We start from the raw sequence: 21,308 nt of genomic DNA, 5'->3' as shown, positions 1-21,308 counted from the left end.
GTCATGCTTGCCATACAACGTTAAAACAGTCTTCACGTACAGACACTTATTTCAGCTTTCCCACTTTTCCTAAAAGAAAAAAAAATCATTTTTTTCTTACAGGTTTTGTGTGTGAAACTGTGTGGAAATCTGAAATTGTATCAGTCAAACCTTTATAGTACAGTGGGGCCATCTGACGGTAAGTTTTCTTAGCACTTCTTTAATTCCCCATGCTAATTTATTTCTAGTCTTCCAAATAAAGTGAGAAGTGTGAGTTTTGAGCAAAACAGACTTTTCTTGTATTGCCCCTCCCACCCCCCCTCGGAGCTCAGTTCCTTCCTTTTCTGCTCCCATAAGATCTCTGATGTCTTTTGGCAAACTCCCACTCCAACAATCAAAGGAGTTACAGATGACTTAGAAGCAGTTTCTGCCCTCAATAAATTTTTACCTGGGAAGACTCTAAGCAGATAATTATAATAAAGTGTGATATATGCTTAATAAAATGTTATAGAATGGTGGGGAATATGTAAACTAGTATAATGAAGGCACTGTAGGCGTGATGTAAATGATTATAGGCATTCAGAGGATTATGAATTCTATATTTAGGCATCCCTTGTAGAATTTTTGTAGTTAATAATCTTTTAATAATAATTTTAACAGTTAGTTTTAAAGGAAATGTTATCCATCCTCTATTACCATCTTTTTTTTTCTTAACAGAAATCACAATTAATTATAAACATGGCCTTCCCTTGGTAACACTTACTTTGCCATCCAGAAAGGAGCGCTGTCAGTTTGTAGTCAAACCAATGTTATCAACGGTTGGTTCATTCCTTCAGGACCTACAAAATGAAGATAAAGGTATCAAAACGGCTGCCATCTTCACAGCAGGTATATATATGTTTTCTTCAACTTTGTCTTTTTCTCTTCTTCTGAACCTTTGTTTTGGTTCTTTACTTTTCTAGAAACTTGATTCTTTAATTCATTATATAATAAATGGTTGGCAGTTACTGAGTCCTTCACTTTTGAACATCAGTAATATAAAAAAATTAACCCTATTGAATAAAAAAGAAATGGAATAAGTTTATGCATGTTTTGGTTACTTATTTCATAAACTTAGCCCCCAGATTTTTCTCTGAGAAAATTTTAATGACACAGTCATTAGTGTCTAATTTTCTGTAAGAAATTTGAATAATTAGAAAATGAAATGCAGGCTCAATGATTGAAATAGCCAGTGAATAACTAAAATACACAAATAGTTCATTAACCTTTGTTATAAAGCAGTTATAGTCTAGCGTGTTTTTTGACGAATTAGTTCTCAGGAAAGTGTGTGTGTGTGTGTGTGTGTGTGTGTGTATATAAATATATATATATATATATATAGTTTAATACCAGCAGAGGTGGTTAGTCACATAGACATTTAAAATTTAGGATATAGCTTTTATGTTTTCATGGTCTGAGGACATAAAAGGATGTCCTCCTGCCCCTAAAAGAGAATAAAGAATTCTTTACCCCAGTCCAATATACAGAGGCTACTATAAATATAAATAAGTGAATAAATTTGCACTGTTATTTTATTGTAGTATTACATACTTAGAATAAACTTATTTAAAAGTTAATGATTAATATTGCAGTTTTGAAAAGGAAATTAACGTTCTTCTTCCCTATCCAAGTTCAGAACCAATTAAGAGGTAGACATGGAAGTTGGAAAAATAGAGATTAAAGAATTTATTTACTCAGCAAATATTGAGCACCTAACAAATGTTGACCTGAAACAAAGAGACTGCCAGATATTTCTCCAGCAAAGATGGATTTATTGCGGATCAGCAGAGAATTGCAATTCAGGGTCTGCAACCATGGTGAGCCACATGTGAGGACTTTCAGGACAAGGGGAGGAGACCGCTTTTATAGAGGAAAAGGAAGTGAGTAGGGCTATAGTAAACAAACAGTCCATGGCTTTTCATTGGCTGAGTCCTTGCTGGGAAAGAAGAGGAGTCTTTCTTCTTCCTGTTGGGCTCTGCTGTCCTCACAGGGTGTGAGAGCTCCCCCTTCTGGTCTCTGGACTCTATTTAATTGAGGTTTCTGTGTATTAATTTTTTTTACACTAACATATGCCAGGCACTGTTCTAGATGCTAGAGATAGAGCAAAGAACAACAGAGATTAAAACTCCTGTTCTTAGGGAGCTTACATTTTAAGAGGAGAAAGAAACAAGGTAAAGAAATAAAATATATAATATGTTAGATAATTAGTGTTACAGTCAAAAATAAAGCAGAGTGATGGGGGGTGGGAGTTGTGTGTGTTGGTGGGAGGTGCTCACTCAGGTCACATTTAGGTGAAGACCGGGAAGAGATGAGAGAAGATGTAGATGGGAAGAGAGCTCTCCAGGCAGAAGCCCTGAGGTGGGAGCTAACTTCACCCTCAACTGAAAAGGGAGGGAGCTGGGTCCAAGTAGGAGGGGAAGGGCAGGTTAGGGAAAGCCTTGTTGTAGGTTATTGTAAGGACTTTGGATTTAACCGGAAGGGGAGTTTCTTCCTGCTAAAACCAGAATCAGAGAAAGAAGGTTTTAGTCCCGTGACCACAGTGGCCTAATACTTCATCCCTGACTGGACCGACATTCCCGCCCCCCAGTCACAGGAACACCGAAACCCCTGGGCCTTCCCTGCAGGGGAATAACTGCTCCTCCTCAGAGCAGGGAAGTGCAAACCCAGAACTCAGAAGGGCACTGAGCACAGTGCTTGCCTGAAATTAGGTTAAAACATTGATGTGTACCCTGCTTGTTTCTAAAAAAATAATTTGAGTAGCTTTGAAACATAAAACACAGAGAAAAACCCTAGAAATCATAGAGTAAAGGGGCTCTTTGGACTGAGTGAAAACGCTGTGTTGGGGTTCATATCAGTACTTGCCCAAGAATAGGTGAAAAATTCATCACTGTATCATTACCTCCTTAAAAGTGTTTCACATCAATCTCTTGCTGTTCCTATAACAGCATAAAGGATAATGTAGTACTTCAACTGAGAAATCATACTCAGTTGATTTTTTTATAATAATATTTTAAGGAGCAGGTGTGAAGTCATTTAAATGTAGATTTTTAAATGACACTTGCAAAGTCAGATACAAGGATTTGGTGTGTTGCTGATCTTTTTAAAAAGAGGCTCTGTGGGTGGAATTTGCCTGCATTTAATTTGGGCTTGAAAAGAGTGTTCTAAGCTTGTCACAGTTTTGCCCACAGTGTGGGCTGAGTTATTTGGCAATTCCTGGGAAGATGATCTCACCGCAGCTGATGAACAGGAACCCAAACAGCCAAATTCTAGGAACAGCCCCAGGTGCAGCCTTGACTTGCTGCCTTCTGAACAAAAGAACTGCTGAGAGCCAGACAGGAGGCAGGCAAGCAGGTTCTCCCTGATTTTACTAGCAGCATTACTGTTGTCACGCATATCCGGTTGAATGCAGCCAAGCGATGCCAGGCCAGGCGAAAATATACATCCTGGACTCTGTGTCACGTAATTATATGTAGACCGTTCCGAAAGAAGAATGATAGAAACCCCTACCAGCGCCAGTTTTTTGCTTACTGTTCAGTGAGTTTGAATCTTAACACCTGGGTTACATGAAAGTTCAAGAATATAACAGCAAAAGCTAGGCTATATAAGAGGCTGTGCGAAGCACGCTGACGCTGACATTCTCCTAGAGATTTTTTTTTTTTTTTTCTGAACTGTTCCTGGGATATCTGAAATCACTATTAGAATCTCTCCACCTCTAGGAAATACACCGCACAAGTGCAGATTTACTCCTTCGGTTCAGCTATGTTTGTCACTCTCCCTGCCACCCCCAGCCACTTGCAGTTTTGCCTCTTGTGGTCTTAGCTCGGCTAGAAAGGGAGGGAGCCCTGTGTGGCGGTGGTTGCGGCGCTACCAAGTTTCAGTCAACGCACATCACTCCCCCTTAGCGGCTAAAAGTAAGAGAGAGGCGGGCTTCCACAAACGTTCCTGCCGCATGCCTCCACAGAGCGGTTAGGCGCGTTTGGCTGCAAGCTGCCGAAATGGGCTCTGACTAAGCAGGGGTGTGTGTCAGCAGGCTCTCTGACTGGAACTGAAAGAAAGCCAGGCCCAGAAGAGGGCAGGAGGGTTTCCCTGGCGGAGCAGCAGTTAGGAATCCGCCTGCCAGTGCAGGGGACGTGGGTTCGAGCCCCGGTCCAGGAAGATCCCACATGGAGCAACTAAGCCCGTGCGCCACAACTACTGAGCCCGCACTCTAGAGCCCGCGAGCCACAACTACTGAGCCCACGTGCCACAACTACTGAAGCCCGTGCTCCTAGAGCCCGTGCTCCACAACAAGAGAAGCCACGACAATGAAAAGCGCGCGCACCGCAACGAAGAGTAGCCCCCGCTCGCCGCAACTAGAGAAAGCCTGCGCGCAGCAACGAAGACACAACACAGCCAAAAATAAATAAATTTAAAGAAAAAAAAAAAGAGGGTAGGAGCTGAAGAAGGACGTGAGTAGAGAGGTTAGGCTGGGAACAGCCTGATGGGCTTTGCTGCCGACACCCTCAGCCCCTCCGCCGCCACCTGCACTGCTCTGGCCTTGCATGACCGTCCGCAGGTACAGTCCCACGAGGGACGTCAGCCTGGGTCCCAGCGCCGCCGACAGAGTGGGAGACGGGGTGCCTGCCTGCTCTTCTTGGTCCACTGTAATGGGCAGTAGAGCAGCAAGAGAGGATTCCCTCCCGGTGGGAAGAGTATCGGGTATGGGAAAGCACCACCACCCCCAGAATAGACAGATGTCCACTACTGTATTGTAGAGACCTGGATTAGCAAGTGTTTTTCCATATGTTGAAACATGGTTCTTACTGTTGTAAAACAAGGACTTATTTTTGCATTTTCAGATGGCAGTGAAATTGCAGCTTCAACCTTGATGGAAATCTTGCTAATGAACGATTTTAGACTTGTCATTAATACGATCACATACGATGTACAGTGCCCTAAGAAAGGTAAGAAACACAGCTATGCAAGTATCTTAACACTTCCCTTTCGCTGTGGGCCTTTTTCAGGGAGCAGCCTTATCCTAAGAATTTGTTTTAGTTAACCAAATGACCAAGAAGGCTTTGGAGAGCCAATGTTTAAGCTTTTCTAGCAAGGGTAGAAATGATTGGTAGAAGTCGTCTGTCAGAGCTTTTAGGCTCATATACTCTTTTTAGACTTTTAAGGCTTCATTTTAGGATCTTGAATGCTTAATCTGACATTATTGGGTTAAGAAGAAGTGGACCTGAAAATCAGGAACTCAAGCGTATACCGTTGTACAGGTCTTCACTTTTTTTTTTTTTTAAGTAGGTTTTCTTTTTTCTAGCCAGTTTCAGGTTCACAGCGTGGTGGAGCAGAGAGCAGAGAGTTCCCATGAGCTCCACCCCTTCCCCACAGCCTCCCCCACTATCAAGCGCTGGAGTGGAACATTTTCTGTTGTCTGGGCCAAAACGTTTGTTCGGTTTCTTCCCTTCGATGGCTCTAGTAGCACATAGCTGTCTTTCATTCATTCAAAACAATTTTGTTAGATTGTATTGTGACAGCTGTCATATCAGCATGCATTTAAAAAAAGACTTATCAAAATTGGTGAATTTGGGCTTCCCTGGTGGTGCAGTGGTTGAGAGTCCACCTGCCGATGCAGGGGACACGGGTTCGTGCCCCGGTCCGGGAAGATCCCACATGCCGTGGAGCGGCTGGGCCCGTGAGCCATGGCCGCTGAGCCTGCGCGTCCGGAGCCTGTGCTCCGCAACGGGAGAGGCCACAACAGTGAGAGGCCCGCGTATCGCCAAAAAAAAAAAAAAAAAAAAAAGGAAAATTGGTGAATTTTTGTGTAGCCATTTTAATATGGAAGATGGAAGGGAAAAAGCAACATTTTCAGCATATTATGCTTTATTATTTCAAGAAAGGTAAAAACGCAACTGAAACGCAAAAAAAGATTTGTGCAGTGTATGGAGAAGTGCTGTGAGTGATCGAACATGTGAAAAGTGGTTTGTGAAGTTTCGTGCTGGAGATTTCTCTCTGGACAGTGCTCCATGGTTGGGTAGACCAGTTGAAGTTGATAGCGATCAAATTGAAGCAATAATTGAGAACAGTCAACGTTATACCACTCGGGAGATAGCCGACATACTCAAAATATCCAAATCAAGCGTTTAAAATAATCTGCACCATCTTGGTGACGTTAATCGCTTTGATGTTTGGGTTCCACATAAGTTAAGCGAAAAAAACCTTCTTGACCATATTTCCACATGTGATTCTCTACTGAAACGTAATGAAAACGTTCCATTTTTATCTTTTTTTTTAATTTTTGAATTTTATTTTATTTATTTTTTTATACAGCAGGTTCTTATTACTTATCCATTTTATACATATTAGTGTATATATGTCAGTCCCAATCTCCCAATTCATCACACCACCACCATCCCCTGCCCGGCCGCTTCCCCCCTTGGTGTCCATACGTTCGTTCTCTACATCTGTGTCTCAATTTCTGCCCTGAAAACCGGTTCATCTGTACCATTTTTCTAGATTCCACATATATACATTAATATACGATATTTGTTTTTCTCTTTCTGACTTACTTCACTCTGTATGATGGTCTCTAGATTCATCCACATCTCTACAAATGACCCAATATCGTTCCTTTTTATGGTGAGTAATATTCTATGGTATATATATACCACATCTTCTTTATCCATTCGTCTGTTGATGGGCATTTAGGTTGCTTCCATGACCTGGCTATTGTAAATAGTGAACATTGGGGTGCATGTGTCTTTTTGAATTATGGTTTTCTCTGGGTATATGCCCAGTAGTGGGATTGCTGGGTCATATGGTAATTCTCTTTTTAGTTTTTTAAGGAACCACCATACTGTTCTGCATAGTGGCTGTATCAATTTACATTCCCACCAACAGTGCAAGAGGGTTCCCTTTTCTCCACACCCTTTCCAGCATTTGTTGTTTGTAGATTTTCTGAAGATGCACATTCTAACTGGTGTGAGGTGATACCTCATTGTAGTTTTGATTTGCATTTCTCTAATAATCAGTGGTGTTGTGCAGCTTTTCATGTGCCTCTTGGCCATCTGTATGTCTTCTTTGGAGAAATGTCTATTTAGGTCTTCTGCCCATTTTTGGATTGGGTTGTTTGTTTTTTTAATAATGAGCTGCATGAGCTGTTTATATATTTTGGAGATTAATCCTTTGTCCGTTGATTCGTTTGCAAATATTTTCTCCCATTCTGTGGGTTGCCTTTTCGTCTTGTTTGTAGTTTCCTTTGCTTTGCAAAAGCTTCTAAGTTTCATTAGGTCCCATTTGTTTATTTTTGTTTTTATTTCTGTTACTCTAGGAGGTGGATCAAAAAAGATCTTGCTGTGATTTATGTCAGAGTGTTCTTCCTATGTTTTCCTCTGAGAGTTTTATAGTGTCGTATCTTACATGTAGGTCTCTAATCCATTTTGAGTTTATTTTTGCGTATGGTGTTAGGGAGAGTTATAATTTCATTCTTTTACATGTAGCTGTCCAGTTTTCGCAGCACGACTTATTGAAGAGACTGTCTTTTCTCCATTGTATATCCTTGCCTCCTTTGTCATAGATTAGTTGACCATAGATGTGTGGGTTTATCTCTGGGCTTTCTATCTTGTTCCATTGATCTGTATTTCTGTTTTTGTGCCAGTACCATATTGTCTTGATTACTGTAGCTTTGTAGTATAGACTGAAGTCAGGAACTCTGATTCCTCCAGCTCCGTTTTTTTCCCTCAAGACTGCTTTGGCTATTCAGGGTCTTTTGTGTCTCCATAGAAATTTTAAGATTTTTTGTTCTAGTTCTGTAAAAAAATGCCATTGGTAATTTGATAGGGATTGCATTGAATCTGTAGATTGCTTTGGGTAGTATAGTCATTTTCACAATGTTGATTCTTCCAATCCAAGAACATGGTATATCTCTTTATCTGTTCGTATCATCTTTAATTTCTTTCATCAGTGTCTTAAAGTTTTCTGCGTACAGGTCTTTTGTCTCCCTAGGTAGGTTTATTCCTAAGTATTTTATTCTTTTTGTTGCAGTGGTAAATGGGAGTGTTTCCTTAATTTCTCTTTCAGATTTTTCATCATTAGTGTATAGGAATGCAAGAGATTTCTGTGCATTAATTTTATATCCCACAACTTTACCAGATTCATTGATTAGCTCTAGTGGTTTTCTGGTGGCATCTTTAGTATTCTCTACGTATAGTACAATGTCATCTGCAGACAGTGACAGTTTTACTTCTTCTCTTCCAATTTGTATTCCTTTTATTTCTTTTTCTTCTCTGATTGCCATGGCTAGGACTTCCAAAACTATGTTGAATAATAGTGGTGAGAGTGGACATCCTTGTCTTGTTCCTGATCTTAGAGGAAATGCTTTCAGTTTTTCACCATTGAGAATGATGTTTGCTGTGGGTTTGTCATATATGGACTTTATTATGTTGAGGTAGGTTCCCTCTCTGCCCACTTTCTGAAGAGTTTTTATCATAAATGGGTGTTGAATTGTGTCGAAAGCTTTTTCTGCATCTGTTGAGATGATCATATGGTTTTTATTCTTCAATTTGTTAATATGGTGTATCACATTGATTGATTTGCATGTACTGAAGAATCCTTGCATCCCTGGGATAAATCCCACTTGATCATGGTGTGTGATCCTTTTAATGTGGTGTTGGATTCTGTTTGCTACTATTTTGTTGAGGATTCTTGCATCTATATTCATCAGTGATATTGGTCTGTAATTATCTTTTTTTGTAGTATCTTTGTCTGGTTTTGGTATCAGGGTGATGGTGGTCTCATAGAATGCGTTTGGGAGTGCTCCTTCCTCTGGAATTTTTTGGAAGAGTTTGAGAAGGATAGGTGTTAGCTTTTCTCTAAATGTTTGATAGAATTCACCTGTGAAGCCATCTGGTCCTGGACTTTTGTTTGCTGGAAGACTTTTAATCACAGATTCAATTTCATTACTTGTGATTGGTCTGTTCTTATTTTCTATTTCTTCCTGGTTCATTCTTGGAAGGTTATACCTTTCTAAGAATTTGTCCATTTCTTCCAGGCTGTCCATTTTATTGGCATAGAGTTCCTTGTAGTAGTCTCTTAGGATTCTTTGTATTTCTGTGGTGTCTGTTGTAACTTCTCCTTTTTCATTTCTAATTTTATTGATTTGAGTCCTCTCCCTCTTTTTCTTGATGAGTCTGGCTAAAGGTTTATCAATTTTGTTTATCTTCTTAAAGAACCAGCTTTTAGTTTTATTGATCTTTGCTATTGTCTTCTTTGTTTCTATTTCATTTATTTCTGCTCTGATCTTTATGATTTCTTTCCTTCTGCTAACTTTGGGTTTTGTTTGTTCTTCTTTCTCTAGTTCCTTTAGGTCTAAAGTTAGGTTGTTTATTTGAGATGTTTCTTGTTTCTTGAGGTAGGCTTGTATAGCTATAAACTTCCCTCTTAGTACTGCTTTTGCTGCATCCCACAGGTTTTGGATCATCATGTTTTCCTTGTCATTTGTCTCTAGGTATTTTTTGATTTCCTCTTTGATTTATTCAGTGATTTCTTGGTTATTTAGTAACGTATTATTTAGCCTCCATGTGTTTGTGCTTTTATGTTTTTTTCCCTGTAATTGATTTCTAATCTCATAGTGTTGTGGTCAGAAAAGATGCCTTATACGATTTCAGTTTTCTTAAATTTACTGAGGCTTGATTTGTGACCCAAGGTGTGATCTATCCTGGAGAATGTTCCATGCGCACTTGAGAAGAAAGTGTAATCTGCTGTTTCTGGATGGAATGTCCTATAAATCTCAATTAAATCTATCTGGTCTATTGTGTCATTTAAAGCTTGTGTTTCCTTATTAATTTTCTGTTTGGATGATCTGTCCATTGGTATAAGTGAGGTGTTAAAGTCCCCCACTATTTTTGTGTTACTTTCGATATCCTCTTTTATAGCTGTTAGCAGTTACCTTATGTATTGAGGTGCTCCTGTGTTGGGTGCATATATATTTACAGTTGGTATATCCTCTTCTTGGATTGATCCCTTGATCATTATGTATTGGCCTTCCTTGTCTCTTGTAACATTCCTTATTTTAAAGTCCATTTTATCTGATATGAGTATTGCTACTCCAGCTTTCTTTAGATTTCCATTTGCATGGAATGTCTTTTTCCATCCCCTCACTTTCAGTCTGTATGTGTCCCTTGCTCTGAAGTGGGTCTGTTTTAGACAGCCTATGTATGGGTCTTGTTTTTGTATCCATTCAGTGAGCCTGTGTCTTTTGGTTGGAGCATTTAATCCATTCATGTTTTAGGTAATTATTGATATGTATGTTCCTATGACCATTTTCTTAATTGTTTTGTCTTGTAGGTCCTTCTCTTGTGTTTCCCACTTAGAGAAATTCCTTTAGCATTTGTTGTATTGCTGGTTTTGTGGTGCTGAATTCTCTTAGCTTTTGCTTGTCTGTAAAGCTTTTGATTTCTCCATTGAATCTGAATGAGATCCTTGCCGGGTAGAGTAATCTTGGTTGTAGGTTCTCCCCTTTCATCACTTTAAATATGTCATGCCACTCCCTTCTAGCTTGTAGAGTTTGTGCTGAGAAATCAGCTGTTAACCTTTTAGGAGTTCCCTTGTATGTTGTCTTTTTTCCCTTGCTGCTTTCAATAATTTTTTTTTGTCTTTAATTTTTGCCAATTTGATTACTGTGTGTCTCGGCATGTTTCTCCTTGGGTTTATCCTGTATGGGACTCACTGCACTTCCTGGACTTGGGTGGCTATTTCCTTTCCCATGTTAGGGCAGTTTTCAACTATAATCTCTTCAAATATTTTCTCGGGTCGTTTCTCTCTCTCTTCTCCTTCTGGGACCTCTATAATTTGAATGTTGTTGCGTTCAGTGCTGTCCCAGAGTTCTCTTAGGCTGTCTTCATTTCTTTTCATTCTTTTTTCTTTATTCTCTTCTGCAGCCGTGGACTCCAAGAGTGGAGTCTCTGTTTTCCACAGTCCTGTCAAAGTCCTGCAATCAAATCCTGCTAGCCTTCAAAGTCTGATTCTCTAGGAATCCTCCCCCCGTTGCCTGACCCCCAGGTTGGGAAGCCTGACGTGGGACTCAGAACCTTCACTCCAGTGGTTGGACTTCTGTGGTATAAGTGTTCTCCAGTCTGTGCGTCACCCACCCAGCAGTTATGGGATTTGATTTTACTGTGATTGCGCCCCTCCTACCATCTCATTGTGGCGCCTCCTTTGTCTTTGGATGTGGGTATCACCATGATCAGCCTCACTGGTTCTTTCCCCCTCTGTGTCTAGTTTACTGGTGAGCCTGTCAAAGGCATTCTTCCTTTCTATTAAAGTGTTTTTGATTTCTGGAAATTCTTTTTGATTCTTTGTTACAATGTTCATCTCTCTGTTTACATTACTCATCTGTTCTTGCATGTTGTCAACTTTTTCCATCACAGCCCTTACCATAGCAATCATATTTGTCTTAATTTCCTGGTCTGAAAATTCCAAAATCTCTGCCATATCAGATTCTGATGCTTGGTTTGTTTCTTTAGATTGTTTTTTTCTTGCCTTGTAATTTTTTGTTGAAAGCTAGACGTGATATTATTAAAAATAGAAACTGAAGCAAGTAGGTCTTAAGTGTGAGGTTTTATGTGTATCTGACCAGGAGCTGAGCTGTTTACTGTTTGCTATAGCTGTAGGTATCAGAGGCTTCAGTATTTTCTAGTGTCCCTGTTTCTCTACCCTGTTGTATTTGAGTTTCCCTAGAAATTCTTTCTGGAATAGAGTCTGTGTCTTGCACAGAACTGGAGCCCTGTTGATGTGGTGTTAAGGTGTTGGGAGGGAGAAGCATTCTGTAATTTTATGATTAAATCTCAAGGTTTTTACTGGGCCAGGATTACTGTGCTGTAACCTTCAGAAGAGTTTCTTAGCCATTTTTTTCCCTCCCCTATATGAGGAAGGCTAGAGGGGCCTGGAGCTGGCTAATTGCCCTTTCTCCAGGCCAGACTAGGTTCTGGTAAAGTACAGTTGACCCTTGAACAACATAGGTTTGAACTGCATGGGTCCACTTTACATGCACATTTGTTTCAATAAACACTGCAGTACTAAGTGGTCCACAGTTGGTTTAGTCCATGGAATCATGGATACACAGGACCAACTATAAAGTTATACGTGGATTTTTGACGGCATGTGGGGTTGGTGCCCCTATCCCCCATATCGTTTGAGGGTCAACTGTAATTTCCTTGGCATGGAGAAAGTAATGCTCAGGACTGTTTCAAAATGGTTACTTTTCTCCTTTCTCTGCTGGAAGCAGGGAGGTATTTTTCTCTGATCTCTGACCTTCACTGTGAGAACCTGGTGGGACTCCTGGAGGTAAAACTCATGAATGTGTGACTGTTTTTATTTCTCAAACTAGTCAGCACTGAGCCTTCAGCAGTTCAGCCATTATAGTTTAGTGTTCCTATCAAGTATTGGCTCCAGAGGTTTCTGCTCTCAGTAAGCTGTGGTTGTGGACTATCGGGGTTAGGATAAGGTAATACTGAGTCTATGCCTTCATAAATAGATGGTGAGATAAATAAATCAGTAAATAAGGGAAGGTTCATGTTTTTAGTTGGAATGCCAGGTTCTGACTGGTAAATATTTTGAGGGCTGTTGTAGTTGAAAAATCATTATATTGCAGCCAAGTTCAGACAAGAATCATCAGTAGATGCCAAGGGGATGGGGAGAGGTGGGGGGAGGTGATTTAGATACAGAAAATAAAACAGAGAAGAACTACGAAAACAACTAGAAGAAGTTAATAAAATGGCAATAAGTACATACCTATCAATAATTACTTTAAATGTCAGTGGACTAAATGCTGCACTCAAAAGACATAGGGGCAGCTGATTGGATAAAAAAAACAAGAACCTTCTGTATGCTGCCTACAAGAGACTCACTTCAGAGCTAAAGACATACACAAACTGAAAACAAGGGGATGGAAAAAGATATTTCATGCAAATGGAAACTGGGCGGAAGACCTGAATAGACATTTTTCCAAAGAAGACATACAGATAGCTAACAGGCCCATGAAAAGGTGTTCAGCATCGCTAATTATTAGAGGAATGCAAATCAAAACAATGAGATATCACCTTAAAACTGTTAGAGTGGCTATCATCGAAACGTCTACAAATAACAAATGTTGGAGAGGATGTGGAGAAAAGGAAACCCTTGTACACTGTTGGTGGGAATGTAAATCAGTGCAGCCAGTATGGAAAACAGTGTGGTTTGAGGTTCCTCAGAAAAACTAGAAATAGGACTACCATATGATCCAGCTATTCCACTCCTGGTATGCATATAGAAAAAAATGAGAACACTAATTTGAAAAGATACATGCACCCCAGTGTTCATAGCAACACTGTTTACAGTAGTTAACCCAAGTGTCCATCAACAGACGATTGGCTTAAGAAGATGTGGTATGTACACACACACACACACACACACACACACACACGCATATTACTCAGCCATAAAAAAGAATGAAATTCTGCCATTTGCAGCAAGCTGGATGGACCTAGAAAATATTATGCTTAGTCAGACAAAAACAAATACTGTATGATATCACTTATATGTAGAATCTAAAAAATAAAATGAATGTATATAGCAAAACAGAAACAGACTCAGAGGTATAGAAAACAAGCTAGTGGTTACCAGCTGGGGAGAGGCAAGATAGGGGTAGGGGATTAAGAGATACAAACTATAAAATAACAACAAGGAGATATACAGCACAGGAAATTATAGCCATTATTTTGTAATAACTTAATGGAGTGTAATATGTAAAAATACTCAATTACTATGCTGTACACCTGAAACTAATATAATATTGTAAGTCAACTATACTTCAACAAAAGAAAAAATAAGGAAATACTAACAAAAAATGGGAGTAAGTCACAAGGACACAGGAGCCAACTTAAGGGACTCCTGCTAACCATATCTGGTACAATTTGAAGATCATTGGCTCCCATGTCCTTATGACTTGCCCCCGTTTTTATTTTAAGCATTTTCTTACTTTCCGCTATAACTAGACGATCCAGGCTGATCTCGTGCTCCAGCATTGATATCAGCAATTACTCTGAAGATCCCTTGAGGAAAAATATTTTTTAAAATTTTCAAACACAAATTAAGTATAGAGAAATTAAAACAAATCCATCATTTCAACAATTATGAACATTCTTCTATTCTTGATTCTTTTTAAAAATCAGGACAGTATTTAACCCCAAAGACAGAAGGATGGAAGAAATTGAGAAAAATGAAAATGAAAATCCATGTTGAGATAGAAATTTCATGTCCAGTGAGTTCCCAGCACTCTGCGAGGTCTTCTACTTCCCATTTAGCATTTGAGGGAATAAGTGGAGATAAACATTTTCAGGGCACCTCATTGTTCTTCTTGATCTTCCTCTTCTGGACAAGCGCCAGTTAACAGACCCAAATGGCCTGGTCACATTAAGCAACTTCCATTCCCACTTTTTGTAAATTTCCACTTCCCTGACTCTGCTTAAGCCCCTTGATGTTCTCCTCGCTCCCTGAAAACGCCCCTCCACCTCTGCACAAATAGAAGCTGAGTTCAGTTCATGCCAGATCCCCTTCCCTAGTACAATAGTTACTGAATAACATCTATCCTTACCACTTGAACTAGTGTCTGGCTTTCTTTATCTTTGTTACGTTCCCCAGCTTTGGACAAAATCCTGCCCCATCTCTGCCGTTTTTCTGTATGTAGACCTTTTATGTATCTGTCCATTTTTTCCATCACAGCAAAAGGGCTCTGACTGTTCTGCAAATCTCAAAAGGCTAAAAGGGAACTTCTCGTTTCTACCTCTTTGTGGAGTTTTAGCCTAGAATGTGGAAGGGATTAAAGACCACAATAAAGTCTTGAAGAAGTGGGTGGAGATAGAGGAAAATTAACTTCAGTCTGTAACAGACTGGTTGAGTGCTGTCACAGACTGGAAAGCCGCTGGGATAATACTGACACTAGGATCATAAATCTCCCGTATCTGCAGTTGCTTCTGCTGTCTGGCAGGAAGGTCTGTCTTCTCTCCCCTCACTTTGTCCCCCTATCTCAAATTCTCTTACAGTGGTGGGGAACAGTTATAACCCTCAGAAAGGCATCACTATAGCACAGCTTTATGTAGATCTATAGATCCACTGAAGTGGTAGTATGAGAGAAATTCAGAATCAAAAGAACTCTGTGTTAAAAGCTCAGAAACCGATTCCCTTTCGTCAGTATGAACCTCCCTTCAGATCTATACCTTGTTGAAAAGAACTTACACTTGAATGACTTTTCAAATGTATATTATAGTTTTGTTTACATGTTTGTACACCAGTTTCCCTCCCCAGGGGATCCTAAAATGATTTTGGATAGATAGTTGAGGGTGAAGAAGGATCTTAGGTTAACTCAGGTATAAAAGTGAACCTGTAACTAATGTGTTACAAACTCAGGTGAGGTATTCACCTGGGTTCTGGTAGATGGATACTTCCTTTTCCTGTATTATTCTTCCTTTTTTTAAAAAAGAAAGAGCACTAGTCATATTACAAAAGAAAAAAGACAAAAACGTAATGAATTTTAAACCTGCTGTCTGGTTATTTATTATTCCAGAGAGAGATGAATGGAATCACCTGAGACAGGAATAAAGGCCGGTACCAAATGGCCCCCGAGGAGTGGGGAGCGTCCAGGTGGCCAGCCGGGGGAACTCAGATTTGGTTCCCTAGACTTACAAACCCTGGAGGAAAAGATGTGTTAACTGCCTTATGTTTCTCTTGTGTCTTCTTCTCTCAGAAAAACTGAGTAGTGAGCACACTACTGAGATGGAAAACATGAAATCCTTGGTTCACAGACTGTTCATAGCCTTGCATTTAGAAGAGTTTCAGAAAAAGAGAGAGCACCATCTGCTGGAGAAAATTGACCACCTGAAGGGACAGCTGCAGCCCCTCGAACAGGTTCGGAAGCATCACCTGTTGAGTCTGTTTGTAAATAATACCCAATATTTATTGGTATTATTGCTCCATTTGAGTGTTTTTCTGAATGCTTTACATAGGCTTATCTTCTCCTTTAATCCTCACAACGAGCCTCTGAGTTTGGTATTGTTACCGTCCTCATTCTTCAGATGAGGAAACTAAGGCAGCAAAGGTATATAAGCTAATACGTATTAGAGCCAGAACTTGAACTCTGGTGGTCTGACTCTAGGCTGCTGTCTTAAACTCTGTGCCGTGCGTCCTTTCCATGGATTAGCCATAGTATCTTGGTAACTGAGTATAAGATGAGCTGGGATGCACTAGCTGGAGCACTACCACTGTTTGTTTTTCAGAGAATAGGCCCACGGCTCCCACTCTGCTCAACAGAATTGCAGCTGGAAAGTTAGCAGTGGCTTCCTAACATCTGAAGTTAATCAGTGGTGGAGGAAAAAAAAAAAAAAAAAACTTTTCTGGGGAGGAGGGGCAGGAGTCTGTTTTAATTTAATCCCACTTGTGATTTTTAAAAATGGGTAGGTGTATGTGTATCTTTGTGTATGAATAAAAAGTTTCTAGAAGTAGAAGAAACTTTTTTTGTTGTTGTTTTATGAAAGTATAGTTGTGTTAAATTCTGTACAGCAGTGATTTAGTTATACATACATATACACACATTCTTTTTAATATTCTTTTCCATTATGGTTTATCACAGGGTATTGAATATAGATCCCTGTGCTATATACAGTAGGACCTTGTTGTTAAGAGAAACTTTTTTTGTGGAGGGCTGTGTCGGGTCTTCATTGAGGCACGCGGGCTTCAGAGCACTTGGGCTCTGTAGTTGTGGCGTGCGTGCTCTCTAGTTGAGGTGGGCTCAGTAGTTGGTGGTGCACGGGCTTAGTTGGCCCACAGCATGTGGGATCTAAATTCCCCGACCAGGGATCAAACCTGCATCCCCTGCATTGGAAGGCTAATTCTTTACCCCTGGACCTCCAGGGAAGTCCCTAAAAGAAACTTTTGATAGTGATTACCTCTAAGAATACTTAGGGGATGCCAGAGAAAGGGACTTTTTTATTTGTTGGATGGTACGTTTTAATTTTTTCTTCACTTTTTAAAAAGTTGGTGATATTTACTTGTGTTAAGATTTAAAAACCTAAAACGGTGGCCAATGGAAAGTTTTCCTCCTACTGTCCTCCCAGAACCATATCCCTGAACCTGTGAATCATTTCAGATTTTCTTTATCTATGTGCAAACAAATGCAAATATATTATTGTTCCCTTTTCCAGGAAACAGTATATGCTGTTATACACTTTTCTCACCTTTTTTCACTAACAGTAGATCCTGGAAAGATCTCCGTATTGGTACATAGAGAGCCTCCTCACCATAGCTGCATGATACCTTGATGAAAAATTGGATTATTTATGGTCTTTTACTCTTAAGAATGAACCTATGATGCATCACATTTGCAAGTGTACCTGTAGGATGAATTCCCAGAAGTGAAATTGCTGAGTCAAAGAAAATAGACATGTAATTTTTAGTTAGGTTTCAGAGGATGACTTCTGAATTTTTCATTGTATACCCTTTCTATACTATTTAAATTTTTTTCCATGGGCAGGTATTGCCTTTATAATTTTAAAAATGGTTTATTAATGAACTGATTTGGAAATAAGTGATCACTCATGAATGTATATGTCTTATACATTCTATTTTTTCATAAATCAGACCTCTTTAAAGTAATACAGATGTGCATTACTTTACTTTTCTTCCTTTTCTGCTTTTTTTTTTTTTTTTAAGTTGGTGCACTGTAAACTGAACTAACAGTCGCTTTTTTTCCCCTCAGATGAAAGCGAGAATTGAAGCTCACTCAGAAGTCAAAACCAACGGACTTCTGTGGGCTGGATTAGCATTGCTGTCCATTCAGGGCGGGGCAATGGCCTGGCTCACTTGGTGGGTGTACTCCTGGGATATCATGGAGCCAGTTACATACTTCATCACATTTTCAAATTCCATGGTCTTTTTTGCATACTTTTTAGTCACTCGACAGGTGAGTAGTTTGTTAAGAAAATGGTAAGTTATAACATCTTTTATAAATAATTTCTTATCCAAGTAATGAGCAATAAAACCTTTTTAGCTATTGAATTACTGCTATCTGGGTTTTTAGCAGCTGTTAAATTTTGTTGTTTTCCAGAGGATGGAGATTTGTATATACCCTAGAGAAACTGTGTATAACCTCTATAGAGAAATAAATAGTACAACTTAACAAATTCCTCCGTTGAGATAAACACATCAAATTTGTGTACTCTGTATCCTGTTTATAAATAAAATTGAATTTGTATTGCAAACCACCCAGTAACTTTAGCTTATCTCGCGATTATTTTGCCAAGAATCTGCATTTTCCTTTTTCTCTTTTCTTTCCCTCTATGTGTGATTTCTCTGCCCAGCTTGCTTGCTTTTAAAGGAGCAGGTGATCTCAAATGAGACTAAATGTTTTACTTGTGTTGCCTTATGCTTGCTCTGATGGCCACGGCACATATTTTACTCATCTGCCTTCCTTTGCTTTGTTGTTGCTAAGGCACGTTTCTTGCAGAGGTATTATGTCCATTTAAAGCATGTTCGGTTCTGGTCTTTTGTCTTTTTTTTTTTTTCAGGATTATACTTACTCAGCTGTTAAGAGTAGGCAGTTTCTTCACTTCTTCCACAAGAAATCAAAGCAACAGCATTTTGATGTGGTGCAGTACAACAAGTTAAAAGAAGATCTTGCTAAGGTACCTTATTGCAAATACCACATCTTACAGCTGGTCTTGTTTGGGAGCCAGAATTCAGTGTCAGGGAAATACAATCGGTGGCTCATCCTCGTGGGTTAAGTCGTGGTCCTGCACAGGCTTCTCTGCATTGTGGTTTTGTTCAGTGAAATAGCTGACATGTCCTGATACTAATTTCCTACAGTTTTATTCTTGTCATCTGTATTCTACATTGGCATAGCTTTACATGTATATGGAAAATGTCTTAAGTGACTTTGAGATAGTAAATTAACAGTTTTCAATAGAAGTCTATCTCCAAGTGAATATGTGTTTTTAAAGAACGAAGTCCAATATCAAGCTCAATTGCAGATTCTGTAACTATGGAGAACTAAAAGAAAGGAGAATTTTAGGAAGATGAGCGCTCTGATAAACAATTTTATTAAGCTCTCGAAAGGTTTTTACAAGTTTCTTCTCCTTAAAAACAGAATCAATATGCTATTCCTCCTTTCATCATTTCCTTCTTTCAGATGCGAAAACAGAGGTTATACACGGTTAGAAAGTGGGGAAAGCAAGGTATGAAGCTCAGTTTGGATCCTGTGCTCTGGGGCTCTTCCATATAATCTGTTTCCTAGGCAGCTTTTACCGCTGGCCTCCCAGTGGGCTCATTAGCTTTTAAAATTTTTCTTAGTAATTTTATAAGAAAAAAGTTTTGGTAGAAATACCTTCTACTGCTCAATGCATGATCATTTAATAGCCAGTAATCATCCTATCTTTTGTTACCCATAACTTCTAAACTCCCCTTCCCTGAAATTTAAAAAAAGGAAGGATGTAACAAGAATTTGTAGTCCAAAACTTGGAGATAAAGAGCCTTTAAAAAATATGTTTAAATTCCATATAATCATTACTTAGGAAAAATATAATGATCTTTTTTTTTTTTTAATTTAGTGGATACTTTTGCATTTAAATGATCCAATCCGTGAAGGCTAAGGAATGTTCTTTCAACTAGTTTATAGCACTGGGCATTGAAGATTTAGAGTAGCAAACTGTAAAGTTTTTTTTTTTTTTTTTTTTTAAGGTAATAAAGTTGAGGGAAAAAAGGGAAACTGATAGGTCAGAGTAGTGGGTTTTTTTGTTTGGTTTTTTATAAACAGGAAAAACCACTGTAAAGGGGGAAACTAACATTACAAGAACTATAAGGATGAACTAGAAACTCTAAACTCACCTTTTACAAAAGGATCCACATAAATTGAAATATTGTAGGCAGTTTCCACTCATAGTTTAGATCTATATATTGACCTAAGGAGACGTTAAAGGTATAGAATTCCTTGTGAATAGTAATCTGATACGTTCGTGGTCTTCTCTGATCAGTGTCTCTTCTTCTTCCCACGGACAGGCTACTGAAGCCCTGAGACAGGTGCGCCACTCTATCTGCGATGCAAGTAGAGGAATTCGATGAAAAGAAGTAATCTTACATTTTTAAATGTCAGTGAATTTTTCCATTATGTGTTCATTTTGCAACTTAGCAACTGGAACTTTTGTCCCATAGTTCATTTGAATTTGACTGTTTCAGTCTCTTTGTTAATAAAAAAAAAATGCTTGCAAAACACAGGTATTCGTTGATGTTCTCATTTGAGATTTTCAGTTTGTGGATTCTCACGGCTTGTTGAGGTTTACTGCTGGAAGGAGCTTGGGATGCGTCCGTCAGAATCAAAGCTGCTGCTACTACAGTTCAGCATTTAAGAAGCTTTGTCAGCCTGTCCTGTGTCATTCCCGTGAGGAGGTGAAATGGTCAGTGTTCTTGGCTACACTTTGATTCTTAGGCTTCATTTAGAATCATCTGGTCATTAATTGCTTTTTAAATTCACAGTAGTTGCAAGATTTTTATCATTAAATATACTTAAAATTATTATAAAATGTCATTTGAAATGTTTCATCGTAACTAATATTTACTTAGATACTGTTTATCATTTGTCGTCATGTACTGTTCTAGGCACTTCACATATATATTATTTGTAATCCTATAATCCTAGGAGGTAGCTGTTTTTAATCCCAATTTAATAATAAGGAAACAGGTTCAGAGAGGTTAATTTGCCCAAGTGCACACAGCTAGAAAAGATTTTAATTAATTAATTTATTTATTTTTGGCTGCGTTGGGTCTTCATTGCTGTGCGCGGGCTTCCTCTAGTTGGGGTGAGCGGGGGCTACTCTTCATTGCGGTGCGTGGGCTTCTCATTGTGGTGGCCTCCCTTGTTGCGGAGCATGGGCTCTAAGTGCACAGGCTTCAGTAGTTGTGGCTCACGGGCTCTAGAGCACAGCAGGCTCAGTAGTTGTGGTGCACGGGCTTAGTTGCTCCGCGGCATGTGGGATCTTCCCCGGACCAGGGATCGAACCCGTGTCCCCTGCATTGGCAGGCGGACTCCCAATCACTGTACCACCAGGGAAGCCCCTAGAAAAGATTTAAGCATCTACTCATAGTAGATCATAAATATTTATAAATGTACAACTAATGGTATTTAATCCAACATCCAGGATGTCACCTTTTACATGTTTGACTATGGGACAGAAAGGGTAATGACGACACCCCGATATTAAGAGATTTGCTTAAAAAAATACCAGTGTTTTCAG

At 39.3% G+C, this 21,308-nt stretch overlaps 2 protein-coding genes across 3 annotated transcripts in view; one reads left to right on the top strand and one right to left on the bottom strand.

Moving 5' to 3' along the window:
- MCUB (mitochondrial calcium uniporter dominant negative subunit beta) overlaps positions 1 to 20,239 on the top strand; it is a 90,126-nt gene extending 69,887 nt beyond the window's left edge. The window contains exons 2-8 of one of the 2 annotated variants that reach the window (XM_082838815.1): positions 103 to 178; positions 697 to 867; positions 4,857 to 4,961; positions 15,776 to 15,936; positions 17,783 to 17,986; positions 18,591 to 18,707; positions 20,077 to 20,239. In XM_082838815.1, the coding sequence (XP_082694941.1) occupies positions 103 to 178; positions 697 to 867; positions 4,857 to 4,961; positions 15,776 to 15,936; positions 17,783 to 17,986; positions 18,591 to 18,707; positions 20,077 to 20,139 (897 nt within the window). In that variant the 3' untranslated portion in view covers positions 20,140 to 20,239. Of the gene's footprint in view, positions 1 to 102; positions 179 to 696; positions 868 to 4,856; positions 4,962 to 15,775; positions 15,937 to 17,782; positions 17,987 to 18,590; positions 18,894 to 20,076 lie in introns of those variants that run through there. The other variant, XM_082838814.1, reaches the window with a different exon arrangement.
- Positions 1 to 21,308, bottom strand: part of PLA2G12A (phospholipase A2 group XIIA) — a 117,207-nt gene that overhangs the window by 49,260 nt on the left and 46,639 nt on the right. The window lies entirely within an intron of this gene.

This window comes from Leucopleurus acutus (genome assembly GCF_964270905.1).
Source record: "Leucopleurus acutus genome assembly, chromosome: 4".
Classification (NCBI taxonomy): Eukaryota; Metazoa; Chordata; class Mammalia; order Artiodactyla; family Delphinidae; genus Leucopleurus; species Leucopleurus acutus.
This window is presented reverse-complemented; position numbering and strand designations above follow the sequence as displayed.